Genomic DNA, 21,617 nt, shown 5'->3' on the forward strand with positions numbered 1-21,617 from the left:
ATGGAAAAGGCTTGCCATTGCTAAACCTGTTTCTTCCACCATTATTGTTATTGAAACCTTGTTGAGGTCTCTCTTGATTCTTCCATGAGAAATTGGGGTGATTTCTCCATGAAGAATTGTAGGTGTTTCCATAGGGTTCTCCTAGGTAATTCACCTCTTCCATTGAAGGGTTCTCAGGATCATAGGCTTCTTCCTCAGATGAAGCTTCCTTAGTACTGCTTGGTGCATTTTGCATTCCAGACAGACTTTGAGAAATCAAATTGACTTGTTGAGTCAATATTTTATTCTGAGCCAAAATGGCATTCAGAGTGTCAATCTCAGGAACTCCTTTCTTCTGACTAGTCCCATTGTTCACAGGATTCCTTTCAGAAGTGTACATGAATTGGTTATTTGCAACCATTTCAATCAATTCTTGAGCTTCTGCAGGCGTCTTCTTCAGATGAAGAGATCCTCCAGCAGAGCTATCCAAAGACATCTTGGATAGTTCAGAGAGACCATCATAGAAAATACCTATGATGCTCCATTCAGAAAGCATGTCAGAAGGACATTTTCTGATTAATTGTTTGTATCTTTCCCAAGCTTCATAGAGGGATTCTCCATCCTTCTGTCTGAAGGTTTGGACTTCCACTCTAAGCTTACTCCATCTTTGTGGTGGAAAGAACTTTGCCAAGAAGGCATTGACTAGCTTTTCCCAAGAGTCCAGGCTTTCTTTAGGTTGAGAGTCCAACCATATTCTAGCACTGTCTCTTACAGCAAAAGGGAATAGCATCAGTCTATAGACCTCAGGGTCAACCCTATTAGTCTTGACTGTGTCACAGATTTGCAAGAACTCAGCTAAAAACTGATGAGGATCTTCCATTGGAAGTCCATGGAACTTGCAATTCTGTTGCATTAGAGAAACTAATTGAGGCTTAAGCTCAAAGTTGTTTGCTCCAATGGCAGGGATAGAGATGCTTCTCCCAGAGAAATTGGGAGTAGGTGCAGTAAAGTCACCCAGCACCTTCCTTGCATTGTTGGCATTGTTGTTGTTTTCGGCTGCCATGGGTTCTTCTTCCTTGAAGAATTCGGTCAGGTCCTCTAAAGAGAGTTGTGCTTTGGCTTCTCTTAGCTTTCTCTTCAGGGTCCTCTCAGGTTCAGGATCAGCTTCAACAAGAATGCCTTTGTCTCTGCTCCTGCTCATATGAAAGAGAAGAGAACAAGAAAATGTGGAATCCTCTATGTTACAGTATAGAGATTCCTTGAAGTGTCAGAGGAAAAGAGAAATAGAAAGAAGAAGGAGAAGAAGAATTCGAACTTTAATTAGGTAAGGTTCGAATTGTGCATTTAAGAAGGAGTAGTACTCCATAAATAAAAGGATGTGAGGAGGAGGGAAGAGAATTTTCGAAAATTCAATCAAAAGATTTTGAAAACATTTTGAAAATTTGATTGATAATTTTCGAAAATTGAAAGTGGAAAAGAAATCAAGTGTTTTTTGAAAAATATTTTGAAATTAGAAGTCAAAAAGATTTGATTGAAAACTATTTTGAAAAAGATGAGGTTAAAAAGATTTGATTGAAAAGTTATGGTTTTAAAAAGATGTGATTGAGAAGATATGATTTGAAAACAATTTTAAAAGATATGATTTGAAAACAATTTGAAAAGATATGATTTTAAAAGTTAATGACTTGCCTAACAAGAAAAGATATGATTCAAACATAAAACCTTTCTTAATAGAAGAGGCAAAAAATGTTCAATCAAATCATTAATTGTTAGTAAGTATCTTTGAAAAAGGAAAGAAATTGATTTTGAAAACATTTGATTGAAAAGATATGATTTGAAAAAGATTTGATTTTGAAAAACTTTGAAAACTTGAAAAAAAATTGATTTTGAAAACAAAATCTTCCCCCTAGCACCATCCTGGCGTTAAACGCCCAGAATGTGCACATTCTGGCGTTTAACGCCCAAACTACTACCCTTTTGGGCGTTAAACGCCCAGCCAGGCACCCTGGCTGGTGTTTAAACGCCAGTCTGTCTTCTTCACTGGGCATTTTTGAATGCCCAGCTTTTTCTGTGTGCTTCCTCTGCAGTATGTTCTGAATCTTCAATTCTCTGTATTATTGACTTGAGAAGACACAAATTAAAAATATTTTTAGATTTTTAATAATGAGGAATAATCAAAATGCAACTAAAATCAAATAACAATGCATGCAAGACACCAAACTTAGCAGTTTGTGTACTACTGACACTAACAAAATGAGAATGCATATGAGAAACAACAAAACACTCAAGTCAATAGAATTCAAAGATCAAAACAAGGAAATCATCAAGAACAACTTGAAGATTAGTGAAGACACATGCATAAATTCGAAAAATGCAAGAAAAACAGAAACATGCAATTGATACCAAACTTAAGATGAGACTCTAGACTCAAACAAAAAATATTTTTGGATTTTATGATTTTGTATTTTTTTTTTGTGCTTTTTCGAAAATTAAGTGAAAAGGAAAATAAAGGTATCAAAATTCTTAATTAGAATTCCAGGAATCATGCAATGTTAGTCTAAAGCTTTAGTCTAAAGGAATTAGACATGGCCGGCCAAGCTTCAGCGGGACATTGCATTCAAGAGCTAAATTGATGAGAATCAATCAGCCTTGGCGATGATAAGAACATCACCCTGAAACACTAGAATTCATTCTTAAGAACTCTGAAGAAAAAAAAAATACCTAATCTAAGCAACAAGATGAACCGTCAGTTGTCCATACACAAGAACAATCCCCGGCAACGGCGCCAAAAACTTGGTGCACGAAATTGTGATCACTACAACTTCGCACAACTAACCAGCAAGTGCACTGGGTCGTCCAAGTAATAAACCTTACGCGAGTAAGGGTCGATCCCACGGAGATTGGTGGTATGAAGCAAGCTATGGTCATCTTGTAAATCTCAGTCAGGCAGACTCAAATGGATATAGTGATATAAACGAAATTAACATAAAAGGTAAAGATAGTGATACTTATGTATATCATTGGTGTAAGAGCTTCAGACAAGTGTATGAAGATGCCTTCCCTTTCGTCTCTCTGCTTTCCTACTGCCTTCATCCAATCCTTCTTACTCCTTTCCATGGCAAGCTCGTGTAGGGTTTCACTGTTGTCAGCAGCTACCTCCCATCCTCGCAGTGAAAGCTAATGCACGCACTCTGTCACAGTACTGCCAATCACCGGTTTGGTTCCCTCCCCTACCGGAATAGAATCCCTCTTTTGCGTCTGTCACTAACGCCCAGTAGGTTGCAGGTTTGAAGCACGTCACAGTCATTCAATCATTGAATCCTACTCAGAATACCACAGACAAGGTTAGACCTTCCGGATTCTCTTGAATGCCGCTATCAGGTCCTGCCTATACCACGAAGATTCCGATTAAAGAATCCAAGAGATATTCACTAAGCCTCGGATGCTTGTAGAACAAGAATGGTTGTCAATCTCCTTGTTCATGGGTGAGAATGGTGATGGGCGTCAATCATCACCTTCATCAAGTTGAAGAACAAGTGATATCTTGGAACAAGAACAAGCGGAATTGAATAGAAGAACAATAGTAATTGCATTAATACTCGAGGTACAGCAGAGCTCCACACCTTAATCTATGGTGTGTAGAAACTCCACCGTTGAAAATACATAAGCATAAGGTCTAGGCATGGCCGTGAGGCCAGCCTCCCAATGATCTAAGAACTAGATGTCCAAAGATTAAAATACAATAGTAAAAGGTTCTATATATAGAAAACTAGTAGCCTAAGGTGTACAAAGGTGAGTAAATGACATAAAAATCCACTTCCGGGCCCACTTGGTGTGTGCTTGGGCTGAGCAATGAAGCATTTTTCGTGTAGAGACTCTTCTTGGCGTTTAACTCCCGTTTTGGTGCCAGTTTGGGCGTTTAACTCCCATTCTTGTGCCAGTTTGGGCGTTTAACGCTGGGAATTCTGAGGGTGACTTTGAACGCCGGTTTGGGCCATCAAATCTTGGGCAAAGTATGGACTATCATATATTGCTGGAAAGCCCAGGATGTCTACTTTCCAACGCCGTTGAGAGCGCGCCAATTGGGCTTCTGTAGCTCCAGAAAATCCACTTCGAGTGCAGGGAGGTCAGAATCCAACAGCATCTGCAGTCCTTTTGAGTCTCTGGATCAGATTTTTGCTCAGGTCCCTCAATTTCAGCCAGAAAATACCTGAAATCACAGAAAAACACACAAACTCATAGTAAAGTCCGGAAAAGTGAATTTTAACTAAAAACTAATAAAAATATAATAAAAACTCAACTAAAACAACCAAAAACATACCAAAAACAATGCCAAAAAGCGTACAAATTATCCGCTCATCACGGTGCTTGTGTCCCTGTCGTCTGAACCCGTCCGACTGCAGCCTCATCCTCCTGCATGATGGTCTGGATATCATCAAGGAAATGCGGTCCACCGAACTCGGCCACAATGCCATCACTAGCAAGCAAGTCTCCAAACATCGAGCCCAGACTCACCCATGGAGTACTCTCCTGAAGGGTATGATCATCACCGGGAACACCTACGAAATAATCTCCAAGACCTCCACCACCAAGCCCAGCATCAGTGTGACTCGTGGGATCTCCCATACCAGATCCACGCGACCCACCATCATGCCCGCCCTGATGGGCCCTATCAACCCCCGCAACATCACCTCCCCCAGGCATCTGGGCACCCTCTCTAGCAGCACCCACCCTCCTCCTGCCTCCACGACCACGAACTCTCCCCCCACCCCTAACTGGGTCGTCGACGTCATCCATAGCCCGATCCACCCAGTTCCACTCACGCTGGCTACGACGTGTCCCAACTCGTGCTCTCCGCTCAATACGACGTCTGTCAGGAACATCCTCGACCCGGTCCATATTTGGAAGTCGGCCTGCACCCCTCTGCGTCGCCTCATCTGGAATAGGAATACCTCTCGGATCCCCCAATAACATCTCCGGCGATAAAAACCTCTTTCCGTGCTGATACCACCATGTCAAGAAATCATGTGACGGACCGGGGTCGGGCACGATGTCAAACTGTAGAATGTGCTCCGCACGCTCCTGCCAGTGAAGATGCCACTCAGCGTACTGTGCCGGGAACCAACGGTCACCTCCTCTCCCGTCCTTCGACATCAAGAAGTCGATGTTCAGGGCGGGAGACGGTGTGGGCTGAACGCCGCCAAACTGAGGTAAAACTCTATCAACCTGATGCCACTCGACAACCGCAAAATAAATCAGGGACGTCCTGCACCGCCATAACATCGTATGCCGAGGCTCCAAGACCTCCGGATGGACAACCTGGATGACGTCGAGTGCGCTATAGGGCATCCATATGAACTGAAAAAATCAAAATAAAAATGTTTGTACACTTATGTTAGACACTATAAACTGAAACAATGACTTCAGATACACATATGTTCTGCGTACTTACCTGCCGAGGTTGTAACAAGTCGATCTTCATGCGGGTCATCTGTACCCGAGGTCCCTTGTTGCTAATCCCAGGATTGTAACCAGACCATCTGCGTACGAGAAACATAAAAATTGGTTGCATAATCGAAAATAAATACAAGAAGAATATATAGTACAAAACAATAACGGTACCTCGAGGCAAGGGGCCAGCTAATCTCATCATACCCAGATGGTCTAAGAGTGGGAAACCTCCAGAAGATCCAAGACTGTAGTAACTGTAAAGGGCCAGCTAACTTCACCACATGTCTGTTGGCGACTCGGCACATGCACCTGTACAACCATGCTAGTGCCGCCGACCCCCAACTGTAGCGACCCATCTCCTCAAGGCGAGCAACATAAGGTAGCCATCTGATGTGTATACGATTGCCGGACTTGTCGGCAAACAGCTGCGTGCCCAATAACATCATGATATAGGCCCGGGCAAAGCGCCTAACTGTCTCCTCATCAGCCCCGTCTGGACACTCAGCAAATGTCTCCTGAAACCAGGTGCAGTTGACTGCGAATTTCTGCACCTGGTTCTCGGGAGGTAAAACACCGAGCAACTCATGGAACCACTGCCAAGTAGGTCTCCCACCCTCAATGTAAAGGTGGAAGTCTGTCAGGTAACCACTAACGTAATCTCCGTCGACTGGCAACCCCAGCTGGTATGCGACGTCCTGAAGCGTGATGGTGCACTCTCCGAATGGCATGTGGAAGGTGTGCGTCTCAGGCCGCCACCTCTCGACGAATGCGCTGACTAGGGGCTCGTCTAGTCGGAACCATCTGTCATTCAGTCTCGCAAGATGGTACAATCCGGCCATCTGCAAGTACGGAACGTACCTCTCATCAAGACGCATCCCCTGCTGCCGCCTAACGCTGGATATGCAACGATGAGGCTGGCCAGTACATAAACCGCATAATTAGAACAGATGCACAAACCACTAACATATACAATATATTTCATAAGGAACCAGAAAATAAATCGTGATGGGTAAAAGATATATGAAACAAACGACCAACATTTTATACACAAACCGCTCACTCAAACCACGTGCAAATACCATTAACAAAACCAGATGCATTTTCACATTTATCATAAACCACTACCGTTAACCGCTAACCATCACTGAAACCACTATCCAAAACCGTTAACAAAAACCGAGTACAAAAATCACTAACAAAAACCACTGGCCTAAACCGCTTGCTTAAACCGCTAACACTAAAATAAACCGCTATAAAAAACCATTAACAAAAACCACTGTCCTACACCACCAACCTAAACCACGACCCCAAACCGCTAACCATCACCAAAACCACTATCTAAAACCATTAACACAAACCGCTTACAAAAAACAATTTCAAATACCACTAAAAAAAACTACTGGCCTAAACCACTTGCTTACACCGCTAACACTTAAATAAACCGCTATAAAAAACCATTAACAAAAACCACTAGCCTACACCACTATCCTAAACCACTATCCTAAACCACTAACAGTAACATAAACCATTATCAAAAACCATTAACAAATACCGTTATCATAAACCGCTTTCATAAACCACTAACCTCGTCGTTGATCACACCGGCGATATGAGCTACTCCATCCAAACGATAAAGCCTTCCCGGATCGTCCCCCATCGACAAAAAAAGCCGCTCTGGTCTTACTCGTATCGAACGTTGGTCTTTTTCTCTGGGATTTGGTGGGGTTGGAGAATGAGAAAGTGATTCGAATGAACTTGGTTCAAACTCCTTTTATAGCCGAAACCCTTGTAATTCGAATCAACTTGATTCGGATTACTATGTATATCAATTTTCACCTAATTTGAATCAACTAGATTCGAACCTCTCTAAAGTGCACTTCTCCTAGTAATTCGAATTAACTAAATCCGAATTAGTTAAGTATAATTCGAAACGAGTTGTTTCGAATTACTTCATTTTGTTGCATGTGTATAATTCGAATCATATCGATTCGAATTACTTTAATTCGTTGCATGCATATAATTCGAATTATATCAATTCGAATTACTTGAGAGTATAATTCAAATCTTATTGATTCGAATTATATAATAATTCGTCCTGGTGGATTCAGGTATGGATTTTTGATTTGACTGATTTGGGTAATTTGGAGCTCTCCTTGGCTTATTTGGGTTTTTTACCCAAACTTTTTTATTACTATTCTTTTAAAATAAGTATTTTTAGGACTAAAAAATCAAATCCAAAATAAATTATTTATAAGTTACTTTTAATATAAGTTGTTACGTTGGGTAACCGAAGGTTGATGGACTGGACTCGCACAGTTGGCCCAATCGTCTTAAAAAGAAGGCCTTCAAGCTTGATCCCGCGCGTGAGGCCTCCGTCCGACTTGTGCTCGAAGGAAGGAGAAGGGAGTGGTACCTGCAAAGACACTCTGATGCCTAAGTTAGCAAGGATCTCAGCAGGTTTAGAGAGTATGGGAACTTAGCGATACCTAAGGGTTGTCAGTGTACTTATAGTGGTGAACCCATAACCACCGTTGGAGTGGTTCCACCTTTTAAGGAAGATAATCGTCCCTTTATCTTAGGGAGGTTAAGATTTGAGTCCTGGAAGTAGGTTGAGAGATTTTAAGGGCAGTTACTTATTTGAATAAGTGTTATCTGCCAGCTAATCTGACTCCTGACTTCCTTTTAGTGGAGTTTGTGTAGAAACCGACCTCTTCGGTGGAAGTTGGTCGCGAGAGGAGGCCAATCTTTGGATTGGGCCTCTTTGTCTTATTTGATCCTGAGCCTTAGTGTTGGGCTAGGGTATGAACAGTGCCCCCTACTCGAGTCCAAGCCCTTTTATGAGTTGGGCTCGAGTATACAGCTCGGGGTTGCAGCCGACTTGTTGAAGAACCGACGTGATTTTCAGGAGCCGACATGATTTAAATTTCCTTAACCGTCGCGTCTAATCAAACGTCGCGTCTCTTAGAGGTTTGAGCATTTACGCGCGGGGGCGGTTACATTGGTAACGGTGCAACTCTTAAATGGTTGTGTCGTTTTACCTTTATGCCCTAACATGCTTATAAATACTTTTCTTCTTCCTCCCTTGTTTCGTTTCTGAAAACTTACTTACGCGCTCTGCACTGAAAGAAAGCTTCTTTTTCTCTTTGATCGACTGCCTCTGATCCTTCGAAAGTAAATGTCAGTTTTTTCTCTTATCCTCTTTTACAAATGCTTTTATTTGCATGTTTTTTGTTTTGAGAGGAGTGTTGACCGTAGGCTTAGTGATTCTGTTTTGTTAAGGATCTAACCCCATGCCCTTTAGAAACCCTGTTTTTTATCCTTTTTTCTTGCCCCTTTGTAGGTTTCGGGATCATTTTCTTTTTAGAAAAAGATGTCTTCTATAGAATCCCTCGCTCAATGGGTAGATGTTACTGTTCTTGGGGAAGAACCCCTTGTGGATACTGACTATATTACCGATCTTCGTACGCACCATAGGATTTGTGCTTCTGATGAGGATGAGTCGAGATATGAACTGATAGCCCCGGGTCCGGAAGACCGGGTTTGTTTTGGAAGAGCTTCTGAGGAAGACCCTCATTTTATTTTTATGTATGAAAGTTTTTTCACCCGTTTGGGCATTCTTCTTCCTTTTTCCGACTTTGAGATTGTCATTTTATCTCATTGCCGGATAGCCCCTACCCAGCTTCACCCCAACTCTTGGTGTTTTTTGAAAATTTATCAATTCATCAGCCATGCATTAGATTTTCTGACTTCTTTGAGGATTTTATTTTTTCTCTTTCACATGACTAAGCCCTTTAGTGGGCAAAATAACAAACAACAATGGGTGTCTTTCTGGGCCATACAAGGCCGGAGAGTTTTCACCCTTTTTGACGAATCTTTTCATGATTTCAAAAAATTCTTTTTTAAAGTGCGATTTGTTGAGGGTCACCACCCTTTCTTTCTGGACCAAAATTCTTCTCCCCACTTTCCCTTGTACTGGCTGGAGGCCTTTCCTTGTGAAAAATATAACTTGGACGATTTAGACGAGGTGGAGGTGGCCATTGTGGGGTTCCTCCGAGAAGTATGGGGGAGAGCCCCTTATCTGGATACGAAAAAGTTCTTCCAGGGGTCTCCGACCTTTTTTCAGGCCCAATTAGGTAGCGTCCTATTTGTCGGGTGATCATCCGAGTTGTTTATCTCCGACTTGTTTACTGACTTTATTATCTAATGGTTCTTGCAGAGATGGCGAAGAAGAATTCCAAAGAATCTTACCAGAGAGTCCAGGAGGCCAAGGCGAGGTTCTGCGCCAGGGTTGGTGGTGTCAGGGCTGCTGGCCCTCCTCCTCCTCCCCCTCATCCTCCTCCTCACAACCTGGGGACCCCCTCCCGACCTATTGTCATATCCTCTTCCGCCTCTTCTCTTCCTTCCCCTCCTCCTCGATCTTCCCCTGAGCCAGAGCTGAAGAAGCGCAAGACTTCAGGGTCTAGCTCTTCTTTTGAAGGTGAGGCTAAGTCTGATGCGCCTCAGTTTGTTCGGAATTACATCTATCCTCATACTCGTATAAGTGTGGATGATGCTTCCGTTCGAAACCACCTTAATCTTTTGGTTCAAGGGAGTGTTAGGGCGGCGGGGGTGTGCACTAAGCTTCTGGATATTTTTGAGAAGACTACCCTCAGTTCTTTGGGCTCATCCCTGAGGGTTGAGGAGCTAGAGGGGAGGATTCTTTTATATCAAGAAGCTGAGAAGAGGTTGAAGGAGGAGGTCGCCGAGTTAAAGGAGGAGAGAGATAGTCTCCGGGAGGAGGAGAAGAAATTGATAGGCCGGTGTGCCATGGCAGAGGTCTGAGGGAGAAAGCGGTGCAGAGCTATTTGAGCTTGTTCCAGGACCTTGTGGAGGTGAAAAAGGATTTGGTGAGAGCTCGGGATGCCTACGTGGAGCTGGAGGACTCTATCGCTGAAGGAGCCGAGGAGGCGTGGAGGATCTTTAAGGAACAGGTCGGGGTTATTGCTCCCGACCTGGATCCCTCTCCTTTAAATCCTGATAAGGTCGTGGTTGATGGGGATATTGTTTTCCCTTCCCAACCTGTGTCCGAATCCGAGCTGAAGACTCGGGGTCAGAGGATAATAGAATCCCCTACCCGACCGGGAAATGCCCCAAGTTCCTTGAAGGCTTCCGAGAAAGGTTCCGATCCTCCTTCCCCGTCCTCCGTTGGTGCTGCTCTGACTTCTCCCCCTGATCCTGATGGTGATCCGATTGCTCCTTCTGTCTCTGGCGATGATCTTCCTCTTGGTTGTGGTGACCTTCCTTCTTACAACTGATTTATGTGATGGCTATATGGGGGCTCGGCCTGTGGGTCCCTCATTTTTTAAACAATTTTCATATTTATTATTTTTGTTGTGGTTGTTGGTACTCTAACATTTTCTTGGCCCTTTACGGCCGAAAATAAAATTAAAAATACCCTTTTTTGGATAAGGATTCTAGGTTATATTTACGTTGGCCTGCATGCTTTCTCTTTAGGTTTTGAGGAAACCTTATTTTGATCTTTTTTTTTTTGTTGAAAAACCCTTTGTTTTTTGGAAAATCTTTTACCTTGGCCGGCTGTCCTTTGTCTAAGTTATCCTGAACTTTTCTTAAGACTTGGGGACAGTTTCTGCCTTTGGTTTTTCGATGGATTTTCTTATCTCTTTTTGATATTCCTCGTACTCAATTCTTCTTTATTGAGTTTCCGTAACTTAGGTTATTTTTGCGACACATTTCGTTTCTTCTCGGGTTCTCCTACTCATAAGTCGGCTAGCCTCCGAGTTATTACATGATCTGCTTTTATAACCTCTTTACACTGACTTGTACCTTGTCGTTTTATCATGACGACCATCTAGGTCGGTTCATGGGATTTTCACATTTTTTCGAGCTTAAGTCGGTGCGTTTCGTAGAGAGAGTGAAAACATGAAAAGGAATTTGTAAAGAGATATGGAAAAAGATCTTTATTTATTTGTAAAGGTACTTTTTTGCTACTAAGGGTTTTGACAATTTTGTTGCCCCCTAGTCCCCACTTTGATGCCTCGTTAAAAACCCTTCTTCAGGAAAACCCTTTCTTTGGGAAAAAACCATGAAGTTGGGAAAAGAGTACATCAGGGAGTGGAGTTCGCTTTTAACTATAGTACCTTTTCATGTTACAAGCATGCCACGACTTAGGTAGCTCGGTGCCGTTTAAGTCGGTCACTTTATAGTAGCCTTTTCCTAAGACCTCTTTAATTTTGTATGGTCCTTTCAAATTGGCGGCAAGCTTTCCTTCCTCAGACTTGTTGACTCATATGTCGTTTCTGATCAAGACCAAATCGTCTGGGGTGAAGCTTCTTCGAATGACCTTTTTGTTATATCTGTTTGTCATCCTTTGTTTCAATGATGCTTCTTTAAATTGGGATTATTCTCGAACTTCGGAGAGTAACTCAAGTTCTTCTTTGTGCCCCCGTATATTTTCAACATCGTCGTAGAAGCTCACCCTTGGACTTTGCTCGTTGATTTTGACTGGTATCATGGCTTCTATGCCATAAGCACGTCAGAAGGATGTTTTCCCTGTGGCGGACTGAGGTGTGGTCCGATAAGCCCAAAGTACTTGTGGGAGCTCTTCGTCCCAGGCTCCCTTTGCGTTCTGCAACCTTTTCTTCAATCCTGCCAGTATGACCTTGTTTGCTGCCTCAGTTTGTCCATTTGCTTGTGGATGTTCTACCGATGTAAACTGATGTTTGATCTTCATGCTAGCTACTAGGTTTTTGAAGGTAGAGTCAGTGAATTGAGTGCCATTATCGGTAGTGATGGAGTGAGGTACTCCGTACCTAGTGATAATGATTCTGTAGAGGAACCTTCGACTTCTCTGAGCGGTGATGGTGGCCAATGGTTCTGCTTCTATCCACTTTGTGAAATAATCCACTCCCACTATTAGGTATTTTACTTGCCCCGGAACTTGGGAGAATGGTCCTAGCAAGTCCAACCCCCATTTTGCGAAAGGCCATGGGGAAGTTATACCAATGAGCTCCTTGGGGGAGCTATATGGAAGTTTGTGTGCATTTGACATGGTTGGCACTTTTTCAAAAATTCTGTGGAATCTCTTTGCAAGGTCGGCCAGTAGAATCCAACTCGGATTATTTTTCTGGCTAACGACCTAGCCCCAAGATGGTTTCCGCAGATTCCATTGTAAACCTCCTCTAGCACCTCGGTTGTCCTTGAGGTCGGGACGCACTTTAGTAGTGGTGTTGATATTCCCCTTTTATAGAGGATATTTTTCACCAGAGTGTAGTTTTGTGCTTCTCTCCGGATCTTTTTGGCCTCTTTTTCCTCTTTGGGGAGGATGTCGAATTTTAGGTATTCGACTAAGGGCTTCATCCACCCGAGGTCTAATCCGGTGACTTCAAGGACATCTTGAACAGCCTCTGTTTTGACCACAGAGGGTTTTGGGAGAGTTTCTTGGATTAGGCTTCTGTTGTTCCCTCCTGGTTTGGTACTTGCAAGCTTGGAGAGGGCGTCTGCCCTGCTATTGAGGTCTCGAGTTATATGCTTGATCTCGGTCTCTTCAAAGCACCTAAGATGCTCCAGGGTTTTGTCTAAGTACCTTTTTATATTGGGATCTTTGGCCTGATACTCTCCGTTTATTTGGAAAGTCACCACCTGAGAGTCGCTGAATATCATTACTTTGGTTGCACCGACTTCTTCTGCCAATTTTAACCCTGCAATCAAGGCTTCATATTCTGCCTGATTGTTGGAAGCTGGGAACTTGAACTTGAGGGAGACTTCTATTTGCGTTCCCCCTTCGCTGACCAGTATTATGCCTGCACTGCTTCCAACCTTGTTGGAAGATCCATCTACGTATAACTCCCATGTAGTGGATTTTTCCTCTTGATCTCCTGCGTATTCTGCTATGAAGTCGGTGAGATATTGGGCTTTTATTGCCATTCGAGTTTCGTACTTTAGGTCAAACTCGGAGAGCTCTATCGCCCATTGAACCATTCTGCCCGCAATGTCTGTCTTCTGAAGGATCTGCTTCATGGGCTGGTTCGTTCGTACCTTTATTGTGTGTGTTTGAAAATAAGGCCATAGCCGTGGTGAAGCTACTACTAAGGAGTATGCAAACTTTTCAAGTTTTTGATATTTTAGTTCAGGGCCTTGTAGAACTTTGCTAGTGAAGTACACCGGATGCTGCCCGACCTCATCGTCCCGTATTAGAGCTGATGCTACAGCTTTGTCTGCTACTGTCAGATACAGGATGAGTTCTTCTCCGACTATAGGTCGGGTCAGAATTGGAGGTTGGCTCAAAAACCTTTTGAACTCCTAGAATGCTTCTTCACATTCTGGAGTCCATTCGAACTGGCATCCTTTCCTTAGTAGAGAGAATAGTAGAAGGGATCTTAGTGCTGATCCTGCTAGGAACCTGGAAAGGGCAGCAAGTCGGCCGTCCAATTGTTGAACCTCTTTCAGGCAAGCCGGGCTTTTCATTTCTAGAATAGCTTTTCACTTGTCGGAATTTGCTTCGATCCCCCTTTGTGTTAGCATGACCCCTAGAAATTTTCCAGCTTCCACTGTGAAGGTACATTTTGTAAGATTTAGTCTCATCCCATGTAATCTTACGATGTTGAAAACTTACGAAAGATCTGTCAAGAGGTCAGTCTCCTCCTTGGTTTTCACCAACATGTCATCCACGTAGACCTCCATTAAGTTGCCGTGGTGGGGAGCGAACACCTTATTCATCAACCTTTGGTATGTGGCCCCAGCGTTTTTTAATCCAAAAGGCATTACCACATAGCAGTAGTTCGCTCTGGGTGTGATGAATGAGGTTTTTTCTTCATCCGGCTTATACATCGAAATTTGGTTGTATCCCGAGTATGCATCCATAAACGACAAGTACTGATATCCTAAGCTCGCATCTACTAAGGTATCAATACTGGGAAGTGAATATGGGTCTTTAGGGCATGCTTTGTTCAGGTCAGTGTAATCGATGCACATCCTCCACTTGCCATTTTGCTTTTTGACCAGCACTACATTTGCTAGCCATACCGGATACTTGACCTCTCTGGTGAAGTTGGCCTCCAAGAGGGCTTGTACTTGCTCCTCCACCACTTGAGCTCATTCTGGTCCGAGCTTACGCCTGCGCTGTTGTACTGGTCGTGATTCGGATTGCCACCTTCAGTTGGTGGATTAACCAGCTGCTGCATGTTCTTTCTCTCGCTTCCCTTGTTGCTTATGGTGAATCATCCTGAACAATAGGAAACAGGATATAATAAGACAAGTATATGCTTAAGTAAGGAAGCATATATTGTTGGAATGAGGTAAGAACTACTAGAATGAAGTGAGTGAATTAGTGTGACATTAAGGAAGAATAGTGTGTGAGTTCTAAGTTGCATGCGGTTTACAACACCCATACTGATATTAAAAGTTATGTCACAATTACACAAGAAGAAGTAAGCACTTCACTCATTCTAGTGTGCTTGAAATACTTTAAAGAAACTTGTAAGTTGAGATAAACAAACAAGTAATAAAGAAGCATGAAAGCACTCAAGCAAATAGTCAAATTGTGAATTGGATAATGAATGGACATTGATTGATGTGCAAGTAGACTTAGTGAACCAATTGAAATATAAAGCTTACACATCAACAATGACACATATTGAAGTTTGTTTGCAACACCTAGGTGACATAGAGGTGGAACACATGGGTGCTATGGAACTTAGAAAAAAGAAGATAGAAGTCAAACTCAAGCACATAGCAAGCATGGTCCACAAAGCTTGACAATGCTAAAAAATATGTCACTAGGTGATGAGCGGATAATTTGTACACTTTTTGGCATTGTTTTTAGTATGTTTTTGGTAGTTTTAGTTGAGTTCTTAGTATATTTTTATTAGTTTTTAGTTAAAATTCACTTTTCTGGACTTTACTATGAGTTTGTGTATTTTTCTGTGATTTCAGGTATTTTCTGGCTGAAATTGAGGGATCTGAGCAAAAATCTGATTCAGAGACTGAAAGGGACTGCAGATGCTGTTGGATTCTGACTTCCCTGCATTCGAAGTGGATTTTCTGGAGCTACAGAAGCCCAATTGGCGCGCTCTCAACGGCGTTGGAAAGTAGACATCCTGGGCTTTCCAGCAATATATGATAGTCCATACTTTGCTCAAGATTTGATGGCCCAAACTGGCGTTCAAAGTCACCTACAGAAATTCCAGCGTTAAACGCCGGAACTGGCACCTAAATGGGAGTTAAACGCCCAAACTGGCATAAAAGCTGGCGTTTAACTCCAAGAGAAGTCTCTACACGAAAATGCTTCATTGCTCAGCCCAAGCACACACCAAGTGGGCCCGGAAGTGGATTTTTATGTCATTTACTCATCTTTGTACACCTTAGGCTACTAGTTCTCTATATGTAGGACATTTTACTATTGTATTTTCATCTTGGTTCTTCTGGTTCCCTCTCTGGGGCTGAAACCAATGATCACTTTTGTTCTTATGTATTTTCAACGGTGGAGTTTCTACACACCATAGATTAAGGTGTGGAGCTCTGCTGTACCTCGAGTATTAATGCAATTACTATTGTTCTTCTATTCAATTCCGCTTGTTCTTTGTCCAAGATATCACTTGTTCTTCAACTTGATGAATGTGATGATCCGTGACACTCATCACCATTCTCACTCATGAACAAGGTGACTGACAACCACTCTTGTTCTACAAGCATTCAAGGCTCTAGTGTTTATCTCTTGGATTACTGATACACGATGCATGGTTGATCACCTGACAACCGAGTGCTCGCCTGACAAACGAGCCAGCCATTCCGTGAGATCAGAGTCTTCGTGGTATAGGCGAGAACTGATGGCGGCATTCAAGAGAATCCGGAAGGTCTAACCTTGTCTGTGGTATTCTGAGTAGGATTCAATGATTGAATGACTGTGACGTGCTTCAAACTCCTGAAGGCGGGGCGTTAGTGACAGACGCAAAAGAATCACTGGATTCTATTCCGGCCTGAACGAGAACCGACAGATGATTAGCCATGCTGTGACAGAGCATCGGGACGTATTTTCACTGAGAGGATGGGAGGTAGCCACTGACAACGGTGAAACCCTACACGAGCTTGCCATGGAAAGGAGTAAGAAGGATTGGATGAAGACAGTAGGAAAGCAGAGAGACGGAAGGGAAGGCATCTTCATTCGCTTATCTGAAGCTCTCACCAATGATATACATAAGTATCTCTATCTTTATCTTTATGTTTTATTCATTCATCATCTATACCCATTTGAGTCTGCCTGACTGAGATTTACAAGGTGACCATAGCTTGCTTCATACCACCAATCTCCGTGGGATCGACCCTTACTCACGTAAGGTATTACTTGGACGACCCAGTGCACTTGCTGGTTAGTTGTGCGAAGTTGTAGTGATCACAATTTCGTGCACCAAGTTTTTGGCGCCGTTGCCGGGGATTGTTCTTGTGTATGGACAACTGACGGTTCATCTTGTTGCTTAGATTAGGTATCTTTTTTTTTCAGAGTTCTTAAGAATGAATTCTAGTGTTTCAAGGTGATGTTCTTATCATCACCAAAGCTGATTGATCCTCATCAATTTAGCTCTTGAATGCAATGTCCTGCTGAAGCTTGGCTAGCTATGTCTAATTCCTTTAGACTAAAGCTTTAGACTAACATTGCATGATTCCTGGAATTCTCATTAAGAATTTTGATATCTTTATTTTCTTTTCCACTTAATTTTCGAAAAAAAAAAACCAAAAAAATTACAAAATCATAAAATCCAAAAAATATTTCTTGTTTGAGTCTAGAGTCTCATCTTAAGTTTAGTGTCAATTGCATGTTTCTGTTCTTATTGCATTCATGCATGTGTCTTCATTGATCTTCAAGTTGTTCTTGATGATTTCATTGTTTTGATCTTTGAATTCTATTGACTTGAGTGTTTTCTCATGTTGTTAGTGTCGGTAGTATACAAACTGCTAAGTTTGGTGTCTTGCATGCATTGTTTATTTGATTTTAGTTGCATTTTGATTATTCCTTATTATTAAAAATCCAAAAATATTTTTAATTTGTGTCTTTTCAAGTCAATAATACAGAGAATTGAAGATTCAGAACATACTGCAGAGGAATCACACAGAAAAAGCTGGGCATTCAAAAATGCCCAGTGAAGAAGACAGATTGGCGTTTAAACGCCAGCCAGGGTGCCTGGCTGGGCGTTTAACGCCCAAAAGGGTAGTAGTTTGGGCGTTAAACGCCAGAATGTGCACCATTCTGGGCGTTTAACGCCAGGATGGCACAAGGGGGAGGATTTTGTTTTCAAATCAATTTTTTTTCAAGTTTTCAAAGTTTTTCAAAATCAAATCTTTTTCAAATCATATCTTCTCAATCAAATGTTTTCAATATCAATTTCTTTCCCTTTTCAAAGATACTTACTAACAATTAATGATTTGATTGAACATTTCAAGTATGTTGCCTTTTCTGTTGAGAAAGGTTTAATGTTTGAATCATATCTTTTCTTGTTAGGCAAGTCATTAATTTTTAAAATCAAATCTTTTTTTTAAAATGTTTTTCAAATAATATCTTTTCAATCATATCTTTTTAAAACCATAACTTTTCAATCAAATCTTTTTAATCACATCTTTTTCAAAATAATTTTCAATCAAATCTTTTTTATTTCTAATTTCAAAATCTTTTTCAAAAATCACTTGATTTCTTTTCCACTCTTATTTTCGAAAATCAATTAAATGTTTTTCAAAATGTTTTCAAAATCTTTTACTTAATTTTCGAAAATTACTTCCCTTCTTCTCACATCCTTCTATTTATGGACTAACACTATTCCTTAATGCAAAATTCGAACTCCATCTTCTTTGATAAGTTTGAATTTTCTACCTCTGTCTTCTATTTTTCTTCCTCTGACACCTCAAGGAATCTTTATACTGTGACATAGAGGATTCCATATTTTCTTGTTCTCTTCTCTTTCATATGAGCAGGAACAAAGACAAAGGCATTCTTGTTGAAGCTGACCCTGAACCTGAAAGGACCTTGAAGCGAAAGCTAAGAGAAGCTAAGGCACAACTCTTTATTGAGGACCTGACCGAATTCTTCAAAGAAGAAGAACCCATGGCAGCCGAAAACAACAACAATGCCAACAATGCAAGGAAGGTGCTGGGTGACTTTACTGCACCTACTCCCGACTTCTATGGGAGAAGCATCTCTATCCCTGCCATTGGAGCAAACAACTTTGAGCTTAAGCCTCAATTAGTTTCTCTAATGCAACAGAATTGCAAGTTCCATGGACTTCCACTGGAAGATCCTCATCAGTTCTTAGCTGAATTCTTGCAAATCTGTGACACTGTCAAGACTAATGGGGTAGACCCTGAGGTCTATAGACTTATGCTATTCTCTTTTGCTGTAAGAGACAGAGCTAGACTATGGTTGGACTCACAACCTAAAGAAAGCCTGGACTCTTGGGAAAAGCTAGTCAATGCCTTCTTGGCAAAGTTCTTTCCACCTCAAAAATTGAGTAAGCTTAGAGTGGAAGTCCAAACCTTCAGACAGAAGGATGGAGAATCCCTCTATGAAGCTTGGGAAAGATACAAACAATTGATCAGAAAATGTCCTTCTGACATGCTTTCTGAATGGAGCATCATAGGTATTTTCTATGATGGTCTCTCTGAACTATCCAAGATGTCTTTGGATAGCTCTGCTGGAGGATCTCTTCATCTGAAGAAGACGCCTACAGAGGCTCAAGAGCTAATTGAAATGGTTGCAAATAACCAATTCATGTACACTTCTGAAAGGAATCCTGTGAACAATGGGACTAATCAGAAGAAAGGCATTCTTGAGATTGACACTCTGGATGCCATATTGGCTCAGAACAAAATATTGACTCAACGAGTCAATTTGATTTCTCAAAGTCTATCTGGAATGCAAAATGCACCAAGCAGTACTAAGGATGCTTCATCTGATGAAGAAGCTTATGATCCTGAGAACCCTTCAATGGAAGAGGTGAATTACCTAGGAGAACCCTATGGAAACACCTATAATTCTTCATGGAGAAATCACCCAAATTTCTCATGGAAGAATCAAGAGAGACCTCAACAAGGTTTCAATAACAATAATGGTGGAAGAAACAGGTTTAGCAATAGCAAGCCTTTTCCATCATCTTCTCAGTAACAGACAGAGAACTCTAAGCAGAACCCCTCTGACTTAGCAACCATGGTCTCTGATCTAATCAAAACCACTCAAAGTTTCATGAATGAAACAAGGTCCTCCATTAGAAATTTGGAGGCACAAGTGGGACAGCTGAGCAAGAAAATTACTGAACTCCCTCCTAGTACTCTCCCAAGTAATACAGAAGAAAATCCAAAAGGAGAGTGCAAATCCATAACCATGGCCGAATTTGGAGAGGAGGAAGAAGCAGTGAACGCCACTGAGGAAGACCTCAATGGGCGTGCACTGACCTCCATAAAGTTCCCCAATGAGGAACCATGGGAATCTGAGGCTCAAAATGAGACCATAGAAATTCCATTGGACTTACTTCTGCCTTTCATGAGCTCTGATGAGTATTCTTCCTCTGAAGAGGATGAGTATGTCACTGAAGAGCAAGTTGCTAAATACCTTGGAGCAATCATGAAGCTAAATGACAAGTTATTTGGAAATGAGACTTGGGAGAATGAACCTCCTTTGCTCACCAAAGAACTGGATGACTTGTCTAGGCAGAAATTACCTCAAAAGAGACAAGATCCTGGAAAGTTTTCCATACCTTGTACCATAGGCACCATGACCTTCAAGAAGGCCCTGTGTGACTTAGGGTCAAGTGTAAACCTCATGCCTCTCTCTGTGATGGAGAAGCTAGGGATCTTTGAGGTACAAGATGCAAGAATCTCACTAGAGATGGCAGACAATTCAAAGAAACAAGCTTATGGACTTGTAGAGAATGTTTTGGTTAAAATTGAAGACCATTACATCCCTACTGATTTCATAGTCCTAGAGACTGGGAAGTGCATGGATGAAACCATCATCCTTGGCAGACCCTTCCTAGCCACAGCAAGGGCTGTGATTGATGTTGATAGAGGTGAACTGATCATTCAAGTGAATGAAGAATCCTTTGTGTTTAAGGCTCAAGGATATCCCTCTGTCATCATGGAGAGGAAGCATGAAGAGCTTCTCTCAAATCAGAGTCAAACAGAGCCCCCACAGTCAAACTCTAAGTTTGGTGTTGGGAGGCCACAACCAAACTCTAAGTTTGGTGTTGAACCCCCACATTCAAACTCTAAGTTTGGTGTTGGGAGGTTCCAACATTGCTCTGAGTATCTGTGAGACTCCATGAGAGCCCTCTGTCAAGCTACTGACATTAAAGAAGCGCTTGTTGGGAGGCAACCCAATGTTATATCTTATCTATTTTCTTTTGTTATTTTATGTCTTTTGTAGGTTGATGATCATGAGAAGTCATAAAATCAATTGAAAAAGCAAAAACAGAATGAAAAACAGGAAGAAAAACAGCACACCCTGGAGGAAGAATCCACTGGCGTTTAAACGCCAGTGAGGCTAGCAGATGGGCGTTTAACGCCCAGTCTGGCACCATTCTGGGCGTTTAACGCCAGAAAGGGGCACCAGACTGGCGTTAAACGCCAGAAAAGGGCAAGAACCTGGCGTTAAACGCCAGGAATGGGCACCAGCCCGGCGTTTAACGCCAGAATTGGCTCAAAACGTGTTTTTGAATGCCATTTGGTGCAGGGATGACTTTTCCTTGACACCTAACGATCTGTGGACCCCACAGGATCCCTACCAACCCCACCACCCTCTCTTCTTCTTTACCCATTCACCAATCACCTCTACCACTCTCCCTCTCCTCCATTTCTTCTTCTTCTACTCTCTTTTTTCTTCTTTTGCTCGAGGACGAGCAAACCTTTTAAGTTTGGTGTGGTAAAAGCATTGCTTTTTTGTTTTTTCACAACCATTTATGGCATCCAAGGCCGGAGAAACCTTTAGAAAAAGGAAAGGGAAGGCAAAAGCTTTCACCTCCGAGTCATAGGAGATGGAGAGATTCATCTCAAGGGATGCACTTCCCTCCACAAGACTATTGGGAGCAACTGAACACCTCCCTAGGAGAATTGAGTTCCAACATGGGACAACTAAGGGTGGAGCAACAAAGACAAGGAAGAGACATTAAGGAGCTCAAGCACTCCATAAGACATTCAAGAGGAAGAACAAGCCG

At 42.1% G+C, this 21,617-nt stretch overlaps 1 protein-coding gene and 2 non-coding genes across 3 annotated transcripts; 1 reads left to right on the forward strand and 2 right to left on the reverse strand.

Moving 5' to 3' along the window:
- The first annotated feature begins 529 nt into the window (after window positions 1-529).
- On the forward strand, window positions 530-637 carry LOC130947185 (small nucleolar RNA R71). Its single transcript, XR_009072586.1, has one exon. It is a non-coding gene; the product is annotated as a small nucleolar RNA R71 (small nucleolar RNA).
- A 3,701-nt stretch (window positions 638-4,338) lies between these two features.
- On the reverse strand, window positions 4,339-7,087 carry LOC130945292 (protein MAIN-LIKE 1-like). The gene is made up of 5 exons (XM_057874023.1): window positions 7,016-7,087; window positions 6,751-6,768; window positions 5,602-6,344; window positions 5,432-5,519; window positions 4,339-5,337 (listed from the first exon to the last, which is right to left on the reverse strand). Exons 1-5 carry the CDS (start codon window positions 7,085-7,087, stop codon window positions 4,339-4,341), a joined length of 1,920 nt encoding a protein of 639 aa, XP_057730006.1.
- An 11,835-nt stretch (window positions 7,088-18,922) lies between these two features.
- LOC130947198 (small nucleolar RNA R71) lies at window positions 18,923-19,030 on the reverse strand. Its single transcript, XR_009072598.1, has one exon. It is a non-coding gene; the product is annotated as a small nucleolar RNA R71 (small nucleolar RNA).
- Between the last annotated feature and the right edge of the window lie 2,587 nt (window positions 19,031-21,617).

Source organism: Arachis stenosperma, chromosome 8 (assembly GCF_014773155.1).
Source record: "Arachis stenosperma cultivar V10309 chromosome 8, arast.V10309.gnm1.PFL2, whole genome shotgun sequence".
NCBI lineage: Eukaryota > Viridiplantae > Streptophyta > Magnoliopsida > Fabales > Fabaceae > Arachis > Arachis stenosperma.